Here is a 20,107-nt window from a genome sequence, read left to right on the forward strand (position 1 = left end):
TTAATAGCATATGTGGACCAAAGCTTACCAAATTGTCCATGCAGTCATGTTCACAGTATAAATGACTTCAACTCTGTGATAGATAATTCTCCTGCTACGATTTATTGCCCATCTATGTAAATTTAAAAAAAAATGTTTAGTAATAAAACAGTTCAGCCCCTGGAAATTAGGTTTTGTTGTTAATTCCAAATACGGACCAATATAGTCAACATATTCAACTGAATTAGATACATGATAATTGTGACTCAACTGGAGAGTGAACCCAGGTCTTTAGCATCCTGCAGAGTTAACAAAGTAATCTTTGGTTGAATCAGAATTTTCAACTTAGATCTACATTTTGGTGGTAAACAAAGAGAAATAAAGGAATTGGTAAGAAGAGTATACGAAATGAAATATCATTCTTGGTATGATAAATAATAATATTTATTTTTATTTTGAAAAATCACATTTATTACACAGTGCAAAAATGTCCATCCTAGTAGAACCGTTCATAACCCCTTTTTTACAGCCCAAGCTATTACATAGAAAAGTACAGCTGAAGATTTTCTTGATAAGTTCAATTTCATGAAAGTTGAATACCATATGTATTATACATATATAACCCAAATAGCTCTTTATAGCATAATACAGAAATTGTGATTAGTCCTCTGTGAGTGCAATGGCAGAAAGAAATATATTTTGAATGAGCAGTCTTTTCTAGAACTGATAAGATGCTACTAGTACCAAGCTATCCTAGTTTCATTTCAGCAGCATGAAATTAGTTCTTATTGTTACATCATAAAAGTTATGCTAAATTTTTTTCAATCGCGTGCAAGTGTTTTGCAACAAATTATTATTCAACCATTATGTGCATTTATGTCAAAATATTTACGAGGGGTGTACAATATGTTTCTGCCCTGACCGACTTCCAGTAGTGGTATCAGAAAATTTCTTGCATCAATTTTTGACATAGTCTCATCCGAGTGCCAGACACTTATGCCATTGTTTTTGTAACGCAGCGATTCCAGTAGAACAAAATGTTCTGTCTTGCTCCTATCCATGACATCAGAATCATTGTGAAATTTAATTTCTTACCATGTAGCTCTTCCTTTAGTTTATGAAAACAGGTAGTAAGTAGTCCCTCAGGGTCAGATCTTGGAAATAATAAGGTGGATGTTGCAAGCTTTTGAAGCAACAGTATTGGCTAGCCGCTGTTGTTATGCCTGTTTTTGAGCATCTGTCAACATTGGAGGCACCCAATGAAAACTTACTCTTTCTAATCCCAAGTGGTAAGTTAAAATGGTGTGAATGCCACCATTTGATATGCCAACAATGTCTGCAAGTGCCCTAGTGGTGAATCTCCTATCTGTGTTGATTAGTCGTCGCACACGATCAATAGTTTCCTGGGAAAAGGCTGTTGATGCTCTTCCGGTGCATTGTTTATCTTCACATGACTCACAACTGCAGCTGAATTCCCTATGCCACTTCTTTACCATGGAATATGAAGATGCTTTATTCCCCAATGTCTGCACCATATCATTGTGGACTTCGAGGCAGTAGACCTTTCAACTGTAGATACTTGATCACAGCTTACAACTCTGAAGGCTGCACTTTCCAATATAACCTCACCTTTTGTTATGTTTACACCTATAACACAAAAAGTATATTCGATACATGCTTGAAACTTGCAACGCAAACAACGAAAAGATACATGAGTAATACTTCAGAATTTGTTTCATCAGACACAACTGGAAATGAGTGAAGTGCACAAACTTATGGTACGGCCCACGTACATGGTTTGAATTGGTATCAACTGATACTATAGGTCTTTTCTACTCTTATAGCGGGTGCTCTATATGCTGGCAAGGGAAGTTGAAAGCAGGGAATACACAGCAGATCAACCAGCGGGGGCACCGAGAGTTACGACGTCGAGGGGAGGAACTACTACATGCACCTTGTTCTACAGGCTGCTGCATTTCTTATCGTGCTTCCCTTGCCAGCATATAGAGCAGCCGATGTAAGACTGGAAAAAGAGCTATAGTGGCATGAGTATTGATACCCAATTGATACTTTTCTGGAGCCCAGCTATCTCGTGGGTCAGCAAAATGACAAGGCAACACTTTTTAGGAGTCTGAATGTCCTGGAAATTATAACACTGTAATATTTTGCTTAAATATTTGCATGATTTTATGATTACAGGATAGCTATGTTAACATTTTGATTCATATATTTGAATGTATGGAGTTTTTCCAATGAAATTGTGATATGTAGAAATTTAAACAAAAAATTCAGAATATTTATGGATGTTAAAATATATAATTATACCATATCAGTCTACAAGAATTTTCTTTTAGAATATTCACGACTTCACATAATATTGAGAATAATATAATATTAAATTAATTGTCACTTTTTTTCACTCAGAACAGGTCCAGAATGAATTAAAATTGTGTACTTCTAGAATATTTAGTCTTTGCGAAAGTGTTGTGCATCATTTGGTGGACATACCTGGACTCTGGAAAATAATTGGCTGGTATTGACTCAGCTGTAGTTTACTTTGGTTGTAAGTCTCATATTATTAACAGAATGGAATTGACAGCTACAAGGTTTTTGCTTACACTCTGATGTAACGTAAGAAAAGTGGCTCTGGTCATTTGAGTCCCTAGAGTTACTTCGGAAACTAGAAATTTAGGATTGACGTATGTAGACATTGGGTGAAATATTCTTCTGTTGTAGGTTCTTCAGTGCAGTGCCATTTACTTAGCAGACAAGTAACCTTACTTTAAAGCACCTATAAAAAATTAGAATAATAAGCTACCAACATTGGTAGAATCTTTTTAGAGGATAATATAAGAAATACATTTAAAGTAAATGATATGCCAACCCATTCTCCTATACCTTTCACCTTGTTATACCACAATAAATACATGTTTATTTTATCTTTATACAAGGTGTATCAGTAGTGATAGTGCAAACTGGAATGGTGAAAAGTACACAATAGTAGAAGGAAAGAAGTCTCAGTAAACATGAACCATTTGTGAGATAATTGCAAATTTATGGTTATGATCCACCACTGACTTGATTGATTGTGCACATGTGCGCTTGTCACTTTACAAGTGACGTGTCTGTTATGCCTTCCATCCATACAAGATGTATGGTTTCTTTACAACGCCCCCTTTCAGCAGTGTTCAGTTTAAAACAAACGAAACCTAGGAATGCGCAAGGAGATAATCATACAATGGTACAAACTATCAAGTCAGTGGCAGATAATAAACATACATTCCCAATTATCTTGCTACCCCATGTTTACTGAGACTTTTTTGTTTCTATGCTTCTACCATCGTGAACTTTTCACCATTTCCATCTGTGTTATCACTTCTGATACACCCTATATATATGTTCATTGCAAATGTAGAGTATGTAGTAATATAACAATTGTACAAAAAAATTAATTTTATAAATATCTTAACAATTGGAGAAGTGTATGGACAAACTTGGTTATATTGTAAATGAATTGTTTAATATTTTGCGCTGTTTTTATTATTATTTAATTATGTTTAAGCTTATGGATAACATATTAATAATACAACTAACTGTGTGCTTATTTTCTTTTTTCCCTTCTTTTCGTTGCTTTTTATCCTGTTTGATTTTGAAACAGAAGCGTGCAAGTTACTCAAAGTCCATGTCTACTCCAGGCACCCCCGTCACTCCCCAGCCTTACACCCACAAGTACCTAAGGCATCGGGTTCACAAGAAGTGCGTCACGCCACCACCGACTCCTCGAACCCCAAGCGAAGACTGCAGCAGTCTTGATTCGGATTCAGACGTAGCGCAGCCCCCACTCTGGGGCCGAGCATCGGCAGAGTTCTGTTTCGCCCGTTCTCGCGAAATGCTACCTCAAATAAGAATCCACTTGCCTCCTGCTGATTCGTCTCATCCCCACGTCATGCCTTCAAAACACACACGCTCTTCAAGTTACCAAGCAGAGAAGCATAGGTTGAGCAAGCACTCGGCACCCAGTTACCCAAATCTTCAGTCTTCCCGGAGAATTAAGTCTCGCTCTTCTGAGGGTAAACGTGCCGTGCAGTCTGCTTGCACCACACCCACGCAAAAGTACCTTGCGTCTCCAGACGATTCACTTTCAGACTCCGGCAACGATCTGGATGCACCACTCGAGGCCTTCAAGCAGAAATTACCTTCTCATTTTGATATGTCTCGCCTCCGTGTGCCTCGTCCACCTAAGAACTTGCTCCTCCCTCTTCCGAAAGCCTTAAATTACAACCACTTTAGCAAGTCAAAGATATGGAGGAACAAGTCACCCCCGCCCCCGGCTTCATTTCTCAATTCCTTGTCCCCTCCGTTCCCACGTTACGAGTGGAATTCACGACAAAGCTGGAAGCACGAAGACGACAGTGACGAGTGGGATGGAAGCAAGCCTGAAACTTCGTGCATTTCTTCACTTGTTTCGTCAGATGGAACAAGTCCCGAAGTTTCAGAATACCCGGAATTTGCACATGATTTTCTCCCTCCAAGTCCTGCACCTTCATCATAGTGTTCTAGGTTATAGCAGTGCATGCAGAGAAATAATCTTTTTATTAGTCACATATGTAACTGATGACTTCATATGTTTTTATTTTTCATATTTCACCATTTTTTTACATTACAAAGCACTTATTGTAGCAAGTTAAATAAAAAACAAACTTTCACATTGTATGATATACAATACCGAAATCTGCATAATAGTGGAAATATTGCTCTATGAAGAGAAAATATAGCTGAGAATTAGCAGGTTAATGTCACAGAATTCTTGGATAAGTCATTAATATTTTTTGACATTGCTCTCAATACAGGATGTACACAAAATATCTCCAGAAGTCTACATATAATTTAATGATGAATACAAAATATACCCAAATGACTAGAAGTAGTTTACTTAAAATGGTGGTCTTGTAAACCACCAATGAATTAATAATTCTAAATCATATTCAAAATTAGCTCCAACTCCAGCCATAAACATTGTCATTCCAGACAATAATTTCATAAAAAGGTTAAGTTTTTGTAGCATTCAGTAAACTTTGATATGTCCGCCCTTTACAGTCTTGCAGACATACCATGTCTGGTGGGACGGTCATATTGCCTGCAGATATTTGTTTTTGCACATGGCGAAACTTACTTAATGTAACCTCACATTGTAATGCCTCATGCTGTATATTCAAAATTCACTGATTTCATTTTCTAATATTTTGTTGTGGTACCTCTAAAGTTTGCCTTATTGGAATGGAAATGAAAATTTTCATCAGTAGTTTCTAGTTGTCATGAAAATTTTTGGCTCGAATACCTTTCAGTTTACAGGATTTAGAATTTGTACAACAGAAAAATCTGTTTTTGTCTGCAATCTTGAAATGCATTGATCAGTATCAGTAATTGTATTAACAGTCCAATCGTCTGAGGTATCTAGGTGCTATGAAGAGAACTCCCACTATAAATTGCTCTTTTTTTTCTATATCATAAAATATTTTTTGAATTGAGTTGAAATATGTCATGTACTGATATAAGATGACTTCTAAAATCATGCAATTGTTTTGTGTACATCTGTATTTCTATAATTCCGTTATTTGGTACAACTAATGGAATAGTTTGGAATCAGAATATTTACATTCTTTTCATCTTCGTATGCGACAGTAACGTTATTATTTTCTGAATCCATCAAGTGTTCTAAGGAGGTATATTATATGTGCCTTTTTTTTTTTCATATTATGATTGCCCACTAATTCAGAAATATTAATAAGAAATAAGCTTTCAGAAATATTATGTAAAATACTTGGAAAGAAAAAAAGTCATACCAAGTCAACTATTGTGAAAGAAGTTAAAGATTGCACAGATGATAAATGACAAATATGGATTGTAACTCAGAACTCCAATTTCAGAGTTAACCATGCAAATCATAACATATCCTCCAAGACTAAGTCCAAAAACCGTTGAAGTACATTACTGACAGTAAATATAATTTCCTGTCGATATGCATTGTACCATAGGAAATTGAGTACCTTGCTACTTTTCTTTCCTCAAAAGTTATTATTTTATTTAAAGCTTTTACAGAGTAACTTGCAATAACAAACCGTCCAATAATTGCTCAGTACTAGCCTTCATCCCTCAAAAGCACGGTGAAATGTAGAACTTAATGTTTAATATAGATATTTTTAGGAATATAGTAAACATTTTTTTTTTGTAGCATAATGTTCTGGTAGTGAAGATGAGTAACACAAGAAAAAATTATAGTGTCACATGTCAGTTTTGTTTATTTTGTACAATTTATGTTTGATTTCACACAGAATATTTTTGAAGTTGCAGTTCATTATTATGGTAATTTTTTGTGTTTTCAAGAGTGCCTTGATGATTTTTTGCATGTTAGTGAAGATTTTTAAGAAGCAAATTTTGCTTTATTCTTTTAGTTTTTATTTTGAAACATAGGGATGCATATATTTCTACACAGATTTTACAACTTTTTGTAGCACTCTTATCTATTGTAAGCATGAACATTTGTTGCTTTCAAGTTTTGCAATTCAGTGATTAAGTATTATTTATTTATTTTCTGTGTTATTTTTTATGTTTTTAGATTCAGTTTAGATGTAGAATTTCACTTGTAGCTATTTTGTGTTTTTTTCTTATTTTTGTTTTCCTTCATGTTGGCTTCACTTGCAGTCTACACTAACTGAAGAAGCGAAGGCAGTGTACAACAGCTTGGTGGAGCAGCCTGTTGTTGACAACCCACCCACTTTCCCACCCCCTGATCCCGATGAAACTAATCCATTGCGAATGCTTCGGTCAGGCATTGCCGTCCGTCCCAGAGTGAGAGGCAATAAGCACCATACTTTAGATCGTTCCCAGTCGAAGACTTCGTCTCACGATGCTGCCGGCGGGAACAGGCAAGAGCCGGAGTGGTCCCGAAGCCTCCCCCGACCAGCAAGCAACGTTGTCGCTGGTATTCGTGTCCCCCCTCCACCCACCACTCCCGCTCCCATTAACAGACCACCCGTCAGACTAAGGAGTCAGAGCTCGCAAGGATCCGATTCGGGAGTTGTGGAAGACGTGCAGGATTTGGAAGCGGGGAAGGATGCAGAATCCGTTGCAGGAATTGAAGCACAGAAGATGTATTCGGCAGAGGGAGACGTCAATAATGGTGCAGAGAATCCCATCCCACTCCCTCCACGAGATCGAACCAAGCCCTTTCTTCCCAGCAAGCCTCGTCATCAGAGAAAGCATCCGTTGATACTTCCAGGAGGAATTACCAGAAATCTAGCTAAAATATCTATATCGGGTGATGGTGATGTAGGTAAGTTACAAGAAGGCTTCTTTTTTCAAAATCATTTATGTAATAGCTCTATTCTAATTGAAAAAACAATATAATACTTTGTAGAAATTTCAGCGAACAATACAGGCATGACTAGGACTCAAACCCAGGTCTAGCATACCGTGCCATTGCTATACCAACTGAGCTATCAAGCCAGCTCTGGCTTTGTCTGATTTTCTTGCTGTCGTACCTGCGTGGAATTGTCTCTGCCAGTGTCTCCATGTAGGTAAAACAGCGACAGTGAAAAATCAGACAAAGCCAGGGCTGACTCATTAGTAGGGTGAGCAGACATCCTATTTTATGTGGACATGTCCTCCTTTTTAGGTGTCTGTCCGGCATCCGGGCAGATTTTTTAGAAATTGGTCAATGTCCTCCTTTTTTAGAAAGAGTATAGCATCGACCGTAGCAAAAGTTCTGCATAGAGAATGTTTCCACACATAATGATATTCATATCACTTGGGGCACGTTAAGTATTAGCCAATGCTCACCTAGCATCTGGGAGCTGAACATGATCACTTTCCCGACTGAGTCATTAGTAGGGGTGTGCGGGTTCCAGAAAAGTCGGTACCAGGATCGGTAAAAAAAATTTCCAGCCCGATTCCGACTTTGCGAAATGATTTCCAGACATTTCGGTATCCTGAGCATTTCGGAACTTCCAAATGACCATTTTAAAAAATCGTTAATTATTAATGTTTTCTGCATTGTAAGTATCTTGACACTTCTCGGAAATTGTTAGCTTTTATTTCAGAAATGAAAAAGAAAAAGGAAATTACGTAAAATTCTCGATTTCCACAGCATCGGGAAAATTTTATCATTTCCCGTTCCTGAAAATTTCCCGGCTTGGCCAGGAAATTGCAGATTTTACCCATCCCTAACGTCGGGATTTACCCTTCCCAACCAAAAAAAAAAGTTATTTCAAACCCCTAGTCATTAGTATGTATTATTCAAACTCGTTGCTTCACAATCTGAGATTTGTGAAATACATGTAATTTGAGCAGTTCCTTTTTGATTGACTGATATGGTTTATTTTAATTTGCTTTTCTGCCACTTTTGGATAATGTCGAAGATGAGGATGAGCGATGATATGATGATTTTGATGAAGGGACACTCACAAAGAACACCTATGCCCAGGCGAGATTCGAACCTGGGACCTCTGGCATTGTGACGTCGTGTGGTTACCACTCTGCCACAGAGGTTGGCCAGTTCATTTTCGAGTCATACATACGCGATACAAAAATGCGTAGTGAGAATTTTGATTATTAATTCATGTTTACTTTTATGAAATAACGATCTTGCAAAAAAATATGAGGCGTTGCGGTTACAAAGGGCGAACTCAACAAACGTGCATTGTGAGGGAAATAGGTTTCAAGTTGTCAATCACAGTGCGAACTCCTCAAAAACTTGGTAACAGTAGATTGGAGACGGAATGTTTCATGCTGGATTTCCAAAGTTCTTTGTGGAGTTCGCACTGTGCTTCACAACTGAAACGCATTTCCCTCACAATGCACGTTTGTTGAGTTCGCCCTTCGTATCCGCAATGCCTCATATCCAGCTTTTAAAGGATGGAAGAAACGAATATGAGGTAAAGTGTAAGGTGGCTGTCACTTTCCCCTGCTGTTGAAAGAGTGCTAGAAATATTCGTGGCATATAAATCATATTTCTCTACCCAATCTAAAGTACCTAAAATTTAAGTTCGTTAAAGCGAAGCTTACTTGTTAAATTTGCATTCAATTATGGGGATATTGCATTCTGATATCCAAGAATTGTAAAAAGATTAAAATTCTGTGCTTCAAACTACAGATATTCTTAGTTAAGATGGTCATGTGTTAAATAATAGATTAGGAGATTGCTTTCGTTGCTTAAATGTAAGAGGAAATTATTTTAAAAAATCATCAGAATTATATGTGAGCAAAGTCTTCGTAGGTTTTTTTATATTGATTAAATTATGAGTAATGGCAAATGAGTTGCCATTTTTTGCGGTGTCCTCCTTTTTATTACTTTGTCCTCCTTTTTCATCATGCTCTGTCCTCTTTTTTACATGTATGTGTCTGGTCACCCTACTCATTAGCTCAGTAAGTAGAGCAATGGCACAGTATGCCAGAGACCCAGTTTCGAGTCCTGGTTGAACCTGCATTCTTCACTGAAATTTCTACATAGTGCACATCCTGTGTGTGCCAAGTAGCAAGGTAATGTAGTACTTGCACACCAGAATAGTGTGCCTCTTTGTAGTAATTACAGTGGATTTTATATTTTTAGGGGACCAAGATGAAAGAACTTACGGCTCTGCTGGATCTTTAGTTGATGGGTCATCCCACATCAAATCAACACAAAAACAAAGATTTTGCACCCAGCATCTCAGATTTTGATAAGACTTGGTGTACACTTTTGCCTTATGGTTGAAATAAACCCCCCTGAATTTTTTTCGCTCTATCTCAAATGGTTTTAATTTTAGAGCACTGGAAATGTCATTCCATCCGTGTTCTGTGTCACTCTTGAAACACTTGGCACAAGATAGTATTGCTTTATTTTAATTTTTTTTCCTCCTTAACCAATAATCAGATATCTAAAATTTTACACAAACCTCAATGAAATTATGAGGATTTCAGAAATAATATATTTTATAAAAGCCTAAAAAAATAATAATGTATTTGCAACTTAATTTTTGTGGTGGAAAATCTCTGAATTTTCAGCATGTGGGCATGATGGAATAAAACCATTTTGATGTTGAAAATTATTGCAAAGACATGCTCTTTCTCTACAAAGAATGAAATTTATGTTGTTTTTTTACTCCTTGTAAAAAAAATACGTTTTTTGGACATTGTGGGGGAAAATGACTGCTGGGTAGTCATTTTGTACAATATTCCTACAGGAAAAAAAAATAAGAAAAATTGTTTACGTTACAATGCAACATTACATGATGAATTAAATAAATTAATGCCAGTCTAGTGATTTTCGTAATTTCCTTTTCCTTTCAAAAAACTGCTATGATATTCCTAATTCTGAAAAATTACATATGCTTAGAATTCATTCCAGAGCTTTCGTGTGGTTTACTTTCAACGTTGTCCAGATATTCTTAATAATTTTATAGGCTTACATAGCCACGAAACTATTGTAAAAATCTAGATGGTGATAGCAGACCACCAACAGATGTATGTGAATGCTCTAGAAGCAATTCTAAGCATATATAAATTTTCAAAATTTGGAATATCATAGAGGTTTTTCAAAAGGAAAGGAAATTTCAAAAACAGCTTTGCTGGCACCAGTAAAAGGTCCAGCCGAGCCTTAAAATGTGGGAAAATGTAAAATCCATGAACATTTTATGTGCCTTTATTGGAACCACAAAGACTGAATGTAAAATGCAGGAAAATGTAATATTTTTGGATGTAAAAATCGGGGTTCCAATGTATTAGTGAATTGACAAGGCAGGAAATTACCGTATTCACAAACTATTTTTTTGAACCTATTCTGATGCTGATGTATTGGGTGATTATAAATGATTACAGCAGTTTTAAAAATTCACTACATGTGCTGTGAACATGGTTCTCAAATGTCAATGCATGTGCAGCATCTGCAGGCAGTATTGCTTCTGTTTAGGGATGTGCCGAAGCCCGTTACAGATGTATAAAAATTGGCAGAAATTGACATATCGGCATCAGCAAAAATCCGATATTTAAACCGGTACAGATTGTACTATAGTTTTACCGTCTAATAAGTTTTATATTTTAGTTTTGTAAGATTTATTGAAAATTAGGTTATGATCCATCATTATTGTAGAGTTTTTGTAATAAAATTATTGCAAACTCATTCAGAGGATCAACCTAACTCTAACTCAACCTAACTAATCTGAAATAAAACAGTACATTGCTGAACCAAGATCTGCTGTTGTATTGGAAATTCAAAAATTAGTATTCAAACCTGATGCAAGTGCTGAGAAAATACTTGGGCATACCTGCTGCATCAGTATTGAGTGTTCAGTGTTGCTGAACAGATTTGCGATAAGAGAAGAAGTAGGTTACTTCCTGAAGTGCTTCCAAAACTCGTGTTTCTGAAGTTGAATCTGGCAGCAGTAAATTTCCAACATTAAGAACAGGAATTCATTTTGCATTTCAAAGAACTGCTTGTGTACTAATGTAAAATCTCTTGAGAATCCATGTTCTTCTTAAAGGTTCACATAACCACCTTTTGTAAATGCAAACGTACATTCGCATCTCTTGAGAATATATATATACACATATGATATATATTTGTACATAGCAAATTTATTTTTGTCATGCTGAAAATAACATCCCATTTCTGTTTAATAATCTTATGTATCAGAATCGGTTAAATATCGGTATCGGTTCCAAAAATTATCAGTGAGGGCATCGGTAAATTTTCAGCTTCGTCACATCCCTACTTCTGTTTCAAAGATTTGCACAACACTGTCTAAGCAGTCACTTGAGGAATGGCAAAGTCTGTGTTCCCTCTGTGAGTTAATTTTCGCCAAGTAAACATGAAACTGCCGTATATGAGTTCAGATATTTCTCTGTGATAGAAGGACATCCTATTGATTTCCCTTTGCAGAAGCATCCTGCAGATTTAAACCATTCATATCATCGGTGGGTGGAGTTTGCATGAAGTGGATGTTTGTGGAAGGCCATTGGTGGAACACTGTGACCAATTGGCTTGAGTGAAACTCTCACTCTTTCTCGCCATCTTACAAAATGGTTTCTGCCAGACCATTCAAGTAAAACTTTCAGAGAGGCTTGTTTAAAATCATCAACCTTTTAATTACAGAGAAATTTAGTACTCTCGTTTCCATGACTGTTTTTAGTTCTATCAATTTTGTTGACCATTGCCGCCATCCTCTTTCGAACTTTCTGCGCTATTGCTTGGCGTGCTTGTGTCGTCTTTTGTTCTTTGGTTGTTTTTAGGTGGGCTGTTGTCACATGTCTGCCTGTACCCATGTCATCTACTGCTCTCCAGTGTTAATTGCTGAGGCATAGGTTTCCCTACTGCAGCAGTGAACACCGATGAACGGCAGACAACACAGGCGACAACTGCGCACATAGCGGCAATCAAAAAACAAAAAACAACAGAAACATGCACATCCAGTGAGGATGGCGGAAGTGGCCACCGAAATTAATAGAACAACTGAAAACAGCTTCGTGGAAAACAAGTACTAAGTTTTTCTGTAACTATTTACTACCTTGTCTCTCATTTCCAAAAATATGAATCAACCTTTTAATTAATAGGCCTGCAAAATATTCATGAAACTACTGCCATCTTATAATCACCCTGCATAACTGATTCTGATTATTCAACAGAAATGCAATGCCTTTTGCAGTACGACGCAAGTTAATATGCTATAAAAATAATTTTGTTTGTGTACAGAAACAGTTTTCATTTATTTAGAAAAGAGATAATGTTATAAGAAGGGCTCGGAAGTTGAGGAAAAATCCTTTTCTTTCCTAGTGTCCGAAGACGAGGCCCAACATAATATATGTTCATTTTAGGTCATTGTAGGCCAGAAAAAGGTGGGTTTTATTTGTCCTTTTTTACCTTTTTCAGCATTTTTTGGCTTATTGTTCCTTTTTTAGCCTTTCTTAGGTCTTAACGGCTTTTTTTGCAACTTCACCTTCTTTTGACTACATTTTTACTGCCCATTCTCAATTCGAATCATTGTCAGTTCATCACCTCTTAGGCATCCTTTCTGTAGTAAAGAAATCAAAAGAAAGAAATATATTTGAACCATCCCTGAAACGAGAGAAAAATATTTTTGGACGACTGAAGCAGGTATGGTACAAGGTCCTTTAACCGTAACTTGTCCGGAAAGTTGCGCTGTAAGTGGCAACTTTCTCTTGTTTTGAACCTTTCAGTTTTTTCACACTGTTCCATATCACCAGAATTTTTTAATTTTTTTAATTCATTAAATATGTAATTAAAACTGAAGTTATTAATTAATTTGCATCACACTTGTACGTCCTTTTTTCAGTTTTTAGGTCCTTTTTTTTATTTTTTTAGGTCTTTTTATAGGTCTTTTTTTGGCAATTTATTTATTTATTTATTTATTTTCAATAATGAACTCAACAGGCTGGCGCCCAGTTAGAGAGTTCAGAGATACAGGTTTTTATACATGCTTCAGTGACTGTTATTTGATATTGTTTTCATTATACAGTTTTTAAATTGTATATATGGCATAGAGAACAAATCAATATTTTTGTTACGCTTTTCCAAGGCATTGTAGAGAGTACTCATTCTCCAGATAGGGGATTTCTTGACAATGTTTGTTCGCGCTCTATTCACAAAAAAGGTTTGATGATTGGGTCGCGTCTTATTGTTAGGAATGCGTAATTTAAATTGTGAGATCCAAAGAGGAGAGCGAAGTTTTCCATTATATATTTTCCAGAGCAGCAGCAGGTCGCGCACTGTCCTTCGATCGTCAAGCCTGTGCATTCGGAGCTCCTCTATTAGATTACTGTACGAATCAAATTTGGGATAAGTACCTTCAAGTTTATACTTCATATAACGTAACATCTTTGATTGTACTCGCTCTATTTTTGTAGTCTGTACTATACAGTCAGTGTTCCATACAACAGACCCGAATTCAAGTTTTGAACGCACTAATGAGTAATATAATACCTTAAGTGTTTGGGTGTCTCGAAAGTCTCTGCCCATTCTAATAATGAACCCGATAAGTTTGTAAGCGTTGCCTATTACTTTGTTAATATGGTGAGTGAAAGTTAGCTTAGAGTCAAAATATATTCCTAGGTCCTTTGCTGTTTCAGATTTTTTTAGATTGGTATTATTAAGTTTATATTGAAAATTTAAGATCGTTTTTTGTTTAGAGTAAGTAACAGAATAGCATTTTGCTGCATTAAGAGAAAGACCGTTGCACAAGCACCACGCACTCAACATATTTATGTCTTGTTGTAGACAGACACAGTCTTCAATATTTTTTATTCTTTGAAAGAATTTCAGGTCGTCTGCAAATAACAGTTTTCTAGAATTAATCAAATGCTCTGGTAAATCGTTGATTAATAGAAGAAAGAGAAGAGGTCCTATGTTCGACCCTTGAGGTACTCCGGAACGTACTAGAAATTCGCTGGATGCGTGGCCCTTATACGAGACATATTGTTTTCTATTCATTAAATATGACGCCATAAGTTTCCTGAGGGGAAGGGAAAAGTTGAAAGTGCCCAATTTACTTAGTAGTACATCATGATTTACAGTGTCAAAGGCTTTGGAAAAATCAGTGTATATTACATCCACCTGCCCCCCATCATCTAGCACCGTGCTTATATAATGCAGTTTCTCGCCAAGGTTTGTTTCTATTGAGCAGTTGGGCAGAAAGCCATGCTGGTATTCAGAAAAAGTTTCTCTGACATGGTTATACAGAGTGTCCGAAAAGTCACGCAACCCGGTGTTTACGACCGTATAACGGAATAGCGAAACGGAATTAGAAGAAACGCTTTCTGCCAAGAGAATGCCCTGTATATTGGGAAAATTTAGAGAGACAAACATATGTAAGAACATGCATGTTTTAATAACAAATAAGCAAAGTGTTGCCAAAGGCGGAAAAAAAATATTTGCAAATCGTGTGTATTGATGCACAGATCTCACTGAGGTAAATTATTGCAACATTTCACAATACCAACGAACAATTTGGATGGCCATCTATTGAATTTGACAGAAAAAGAACTTTGACGAAGTTTCAAAAACATTGCAGAAGGGAATAAATGGGCTGTTCCAAAAATCGATGTTTTCACAATATTACGAGGGACACTGGCAACACTGTTGGTGTCACGTGTCACTAACAGACGTGTTTCACCTCAGGCTATCACACTAAGTCACTTTTAACGACAAAGGAGAAAGTTGGTTATTCTCGAACATATGCAATAAATTACATACACCTTGTAACCCTGAAATGTGTGTTCAGAAGAACGTGTATCACAATTGTTATGTTTTCTCTGCCTTAGGTGGTTGTTGTTTGCCACGAACAGCTTATGCTGACATCCGAGAATAACCAACTTTCTCCTTTGTCGTTAAAAGTGACTTAGTGTGATAGCCTGAGGTGAAACACGTCTGTTAGTCACGTGACACCAACAGTGTTGCCAGTGTCCCTCGTAATATTGTGAAAACATCGATTTTTGGAACAGCCCATTTATTCCCTTCTGCAATGTTTTTGAAACTTCGTCAAAGTTCTTTTTCTGTCAAATTCAATAGATGGCCATCCAAATTGTTCATTGGTATTGTGAAATGTTGCAATAATTTACCTCAGTGAGATCTGTGCATCAATACACACGATTTGCAAATATTTTTTTTCCGCTTTGGCAACACTTGCCAAACACTTTGCTTATTTGTTATTAAAACATGCATGTTCTTACATATGTTTGTCTCTCTAAATTTTCCCAATATACAGGGCATTCTCTTGGCAGAAAGCGTTTCTTCTAATTCCGTTTCGCTATTCCGTTATACGGTCGTAAACACCGGGTTGCGTGACTTTTCGGACACTCTGTATATGTGGCAATATAAGATTTGCTCAAATATTTTAGCAGGGGCAGATAAAAGAGCTATAGGACGATGGTTTTGTATGTTTCTGTTCTCCGAGGATTTCGGTACTGGACATACAGCAGTAACTTTCCACCGTTCGGGAAACTGCATAGAAGATAATATCGCATTGAAGATAATAAAGAGTGGAATTTTTAAAATGTCTACACATCCTTTGAAGATGTAGGGTGGGATTTTGTCTGGCCCTGCCGACTTCTTTGGCTTTAATTTTTTTACAGCTGCTTCAATTTCAGACATACTGATCATCTGAATGTTGAGTGAATCTAGCGTTTTGCACTCTGTGTGCCCCGCCATGATCTCGAGGTTATACTTTGCCGTATTGGTTGCGTACACGGATTGAAAGTATTTCGCAAATTCATCAACGACGGTATTCAGGTTTAATATGGGTTCATTGTTTGAAGAAACTGGAAACTGTTTGTTTTGCCTGTTGCGATTTATGTACGACCAGATAAGTGACGGGTCACTTTGAATATTGCTTTCGATGTCGAACAAGTAATTATTATGGGCGGCTGATATTTCTTTTTTGATTGCTTTTCTGAGTTCTTTAAATTTGTTGGCATGGTGAACTGGGTTACCTACGTTTTGCTTCCATTTTTGGTGGTGGTGAGCCTTTGCTTTTATTTTTTTAATTATATTGGCGGTAAACCAGCATGGATATTTAGGAGGGGTTAGGCGTCTTAAGGGGATGCACGCGTCAAATGCTTCGTATATTATGTTGTAAAACATATCTGTCATTTCGTTTACGTTATCACAGAGTTTTAGTGTATCCCAGTTAACGACCGATAGTTTGTTGTATAGTTTGTTAAAGTCAGCTTTTTTGAAATTGTACGAGAGGTTGTTTGGTGGATGGTTACTCTGTGTCCTTTTTCTGTGCTTTATTTCGATTACGAGACAAGGATGATGCTTATCCTCAGGCACGAGTGGCTGAGTTTCTCGCGTCAACTGCATGCCAAAAACGTTACTTAGCACAAGATCGAGAGTTTTGCCGTTACTATTTTGAATGTTATTTACGCTGCCTAATTGAAAAAAGCACATTTGATTGTATAATTCGCGACATACAGGAGTGGCGTTAACGAGGTTGTATTCGTTGCTTGTTATGCAAGGGATATTGAAATCCCCTATGAGGAGATGTTATGTGCGAGTCTACAATGCCTTTCAAGAAAATTATAAAATAAGTTGTAAGACATGTCATTACAGCATGGAGTAAAGTAAACAATACAGATGTATAAGGTAGGCAGTCCCTGAATTACAATTTTCACAAGCAATGAGTCGACGTTAGGGTCGTCGTTAAATTTGCCTACGAGCGTCGCTGCGTATTTGTTATGAATTGCCAGAAGAGCACCCCCGCCCAGATTTTTCCCAGAGTCAGTCGGGTTCCTGTCAGATCGGAACACGTTATAGCGATCATCAAAAAGTTCCGTACTTAGATGGTTTTCATTAAGCCAAGTCTCTGTAATTGCTACGATGCTGTAATTGTTAGATAATATGTTCTGAGAGAACACTTGCATTTTGGTACGCAACCCGCGAACATTTTGGTACACTATGCTAAATATTTTAGTCTGAGAACTTACGTGTTTATGTTTGTGGGAGTTGCCCCCGGGCTGACATTCTTCCTCCGTTGCTGTCACTGCTACCACGTCACTTGGGGGAGGGGTGGGATTTGGGAGGGGGTGGGGATTTCCAAGCCCAAGATGAAAGTGACCACTTTCAGATATCTGGTCCAAACTGGCACATGCACTTGCTTGTTTACATTTCCCGAGTCCGCGTTCCTCCCTTCAAATTCTCTGTAGGTTTTTGCCTTGGCGCCTGGGGTACCGTTGAACTAGAGGAGAGGTGGAATCTTGACCTATTTGTCGAAGATGGCCATTGTCCTCTTCCTTTCTTGTCACAGGTGGGTGATTAGTGGAGGGGGGAGCCTGTTGCTTGCACTGGTTTGCAGACAGAAGTGTGGACGCTGTAGCTCTTGCTTCCTCCGATGTTGTCAGATTTCCAATGTTGAGGGGGGAGGGGAGAGCCTGGTTCTCGGAAAACGAAGTGTCCGAAGAAATTTGTGTCTCAGGAACTCCTACATAATCGCTCTGGTTGTCTTCCAGGTCCCATATGGAATACTTTTTACCGTTTACATTGAGGTACTTGTACGTGAGATGGGCTTTGCATCCTCGTTGCCTGGCTTCGAAGAGATGCTTCTTCAGTCGCTGCCTCTGTTGACGAACAGCAAAGGAGTAGTCCTGTTCGATATAAATGTTGGTGCCTATGAGTTTGTTGCTATGTTTTAAAACTTCCTCCTTGGTTGTATCCTGCAAAAACTTACACACGACGGGCCGGGGTTTTCCTGAGTGCGCTCTCCCTGTACGATGGGCTCTTTGGATGGAGTCCGACGGTAAGGAGAGATGGAGTCTGTTTGTTATTAAGTCTCGCACCGCGTTTGCTGATTCATCCCACGTTTCGCGTTCTTTTTCCGGAACACCATGAAAAACAAGGTTCTCCCGCCATGACCTGTTCTCAAGGTCATCTATATGATCCTCCAGAGATCGAACATAAGACTGCACTTCACTTGCATCTAACTTGAGTTGGTCTGTTTCGGCCTCGATTTTTTTCCATTCTTCCTACCAGTCTGCTCACAGTGACAGATAGTTGCTTCACTTCGCACATAATATCTTCATTCGAGCTTTTTACCTGGAGCATAACTTGCTTCAGTTCGAAAAGTTCGCTCTGGACATCAACGTTGTTACGTGGGCCTGGATTCTGCTCAATTCCGCCTATAAGCAATAGCGTTAACACCACCAATCCATATGCGACGTAGCACGTATTTCTCCGTAAATCACTTCCTACTTTGCCTTGGGAGCCTGATCGCCAAGCAGCTCGGAAGAGGCCGATCGCCTGCCGCCACTGCATCACTGAGATCCCCATCTCGTTCCACTTGACTGGCCGCTGGAGACAAACGAAAACACGTCCACTCGCTTTCACTTTACTCGGCGCATAGGTCTTCAACTTCCGAGCGCTAGTTATAAGATTTGAAATCATTACAGAAAAACATCTTTAAAATAACAGTTATTGTGATCAACATAGAGGTGAACAGAATAACAGTACATTGCATTAAATTTGCCAAAACTATGACAGTATGTGCTTTATAATCAAGCTTTTGAAAGTTATTGGAATCAGAAACATCATAATTTCATATTTTTATCCCATTAATAACAACTCTGATAAAATTTGTGTAACATGTGCATAACAGTAAATTTTATTTTTCTTAGACAGCAAATCAATCATGACATTATTGGTTATATAAATGAAAGAATGATTGAATTAATTAAGGATTTCTTTGCTCCATGGCTCTTCCTTTTTCCAGATTATGTAGAAAAAGTTTTTATGTGTCCATGGTTTTAACATGCTAAGCATATGCATCACAAGTGCAAAGAACTTGCATAACAGACTTTGTCTTGTACCGTACATTTAGAATAATAAATTCCTACCTTGATTCACTAATGTTCTCTTTCAAAGATTACAATCTTCGGTATGTTTTGAATATTCACAAGCATGCAGTTTTATTTGTTCTTAAATATTTTTATTGTTGCCTTGGAAATTGTATCCAATGTAAGCATGGCCAGAAAATAATGAATTTTTTTGAATATACCGGGTGTCCCAAAAGTTGCTTGACCGATAAATAAATATTTGTATTTGAAAAGAATACTTGTGTTATTAAATCAACAATAATTTAATAAATAAATACAAATATTTATTTCTCGGTCAGACGACTTTTGGGACATCCGGTATATAAGTATTAGTTGAGGCATTCAAATTTTAATTTCTGTTGCACTTTTCCCCCCACTTTTTGCAGGTTCTAGAGATTTGTCTACAGGTCCTAATCCAAGTTACTTGAATGTTGAATTCTGTCCTGAACCCCTGTCTCCTGCACAATTTAGTGATTCATCTGATGTTTGCCAGTCACCAACGTCTCCACAACCAATGAAGATTTGTAGGTAAGTTTATGTAAAAGACATCAAAATGGAGCTACTTGAGTACATGATTTCTTCATAATTGTAATGTCTTCTGCACTGTATTGTGTGTTTGAAACTAGGTAATGTGCATTTTATGAATAGGGAAAGGATTTAAGGTGCAAAATTCTGGTCGGGAAAGGTAAAAAAAAAAGTTCTGAAAATGTTTTAAAAAAGGGGCTATACTGCACAATTGACCCTTGTGTTTTACAGTTTTGCCGTCAAAATACTC

General features: G+C 37.4%; 1 protein-coding gene across 5 annotated transcripts in view; it reads left to right on the top strand.

The window, feature by feature from the left end:
• Window positions 1-20,107, top strand: part of Ack-like (activated Cdc42 kinase-like) — a 187,766-nt gene that overhangs the window by 147,559 nt on the left and 20,100 nt on the right. For 4 of the 5 annotated variants that reach the window (XM_083144507.1, XM_083144510.1, XM_083144509.1 and 1 more), the window contains 2 exons: window positions 6,682-7,312; window positions 19,719-19,860. In XM_083144507.1, the coding sequence (XP_083000633.1) occupies window positions 6,682-7,312; window positions 19,719-19,860 (773 nt within the window). Of the gene's footprint in view, window positions 1-3,637; window positions 5,021-6,681; window positions 7,313-19,718; window positions 19,861-20,107 lie in introns of those variants that run through there. The other variant, XM_083144511.1, reaches the window with a different exon arrangement.

This window comes from Lepisma saccharinum, chromosome 23 (assembly GCF_977018435.1).
Source record: "Lepisma saccharinum chromosome 23, izLepSacc3.1, whole genome shotgun sequence".
NCBI lineage: Eukaryota > Metazoa > Arthropoda > Insecta > Zygentoma > Lepismatidae > Lepisma > Lepisma saccharinum.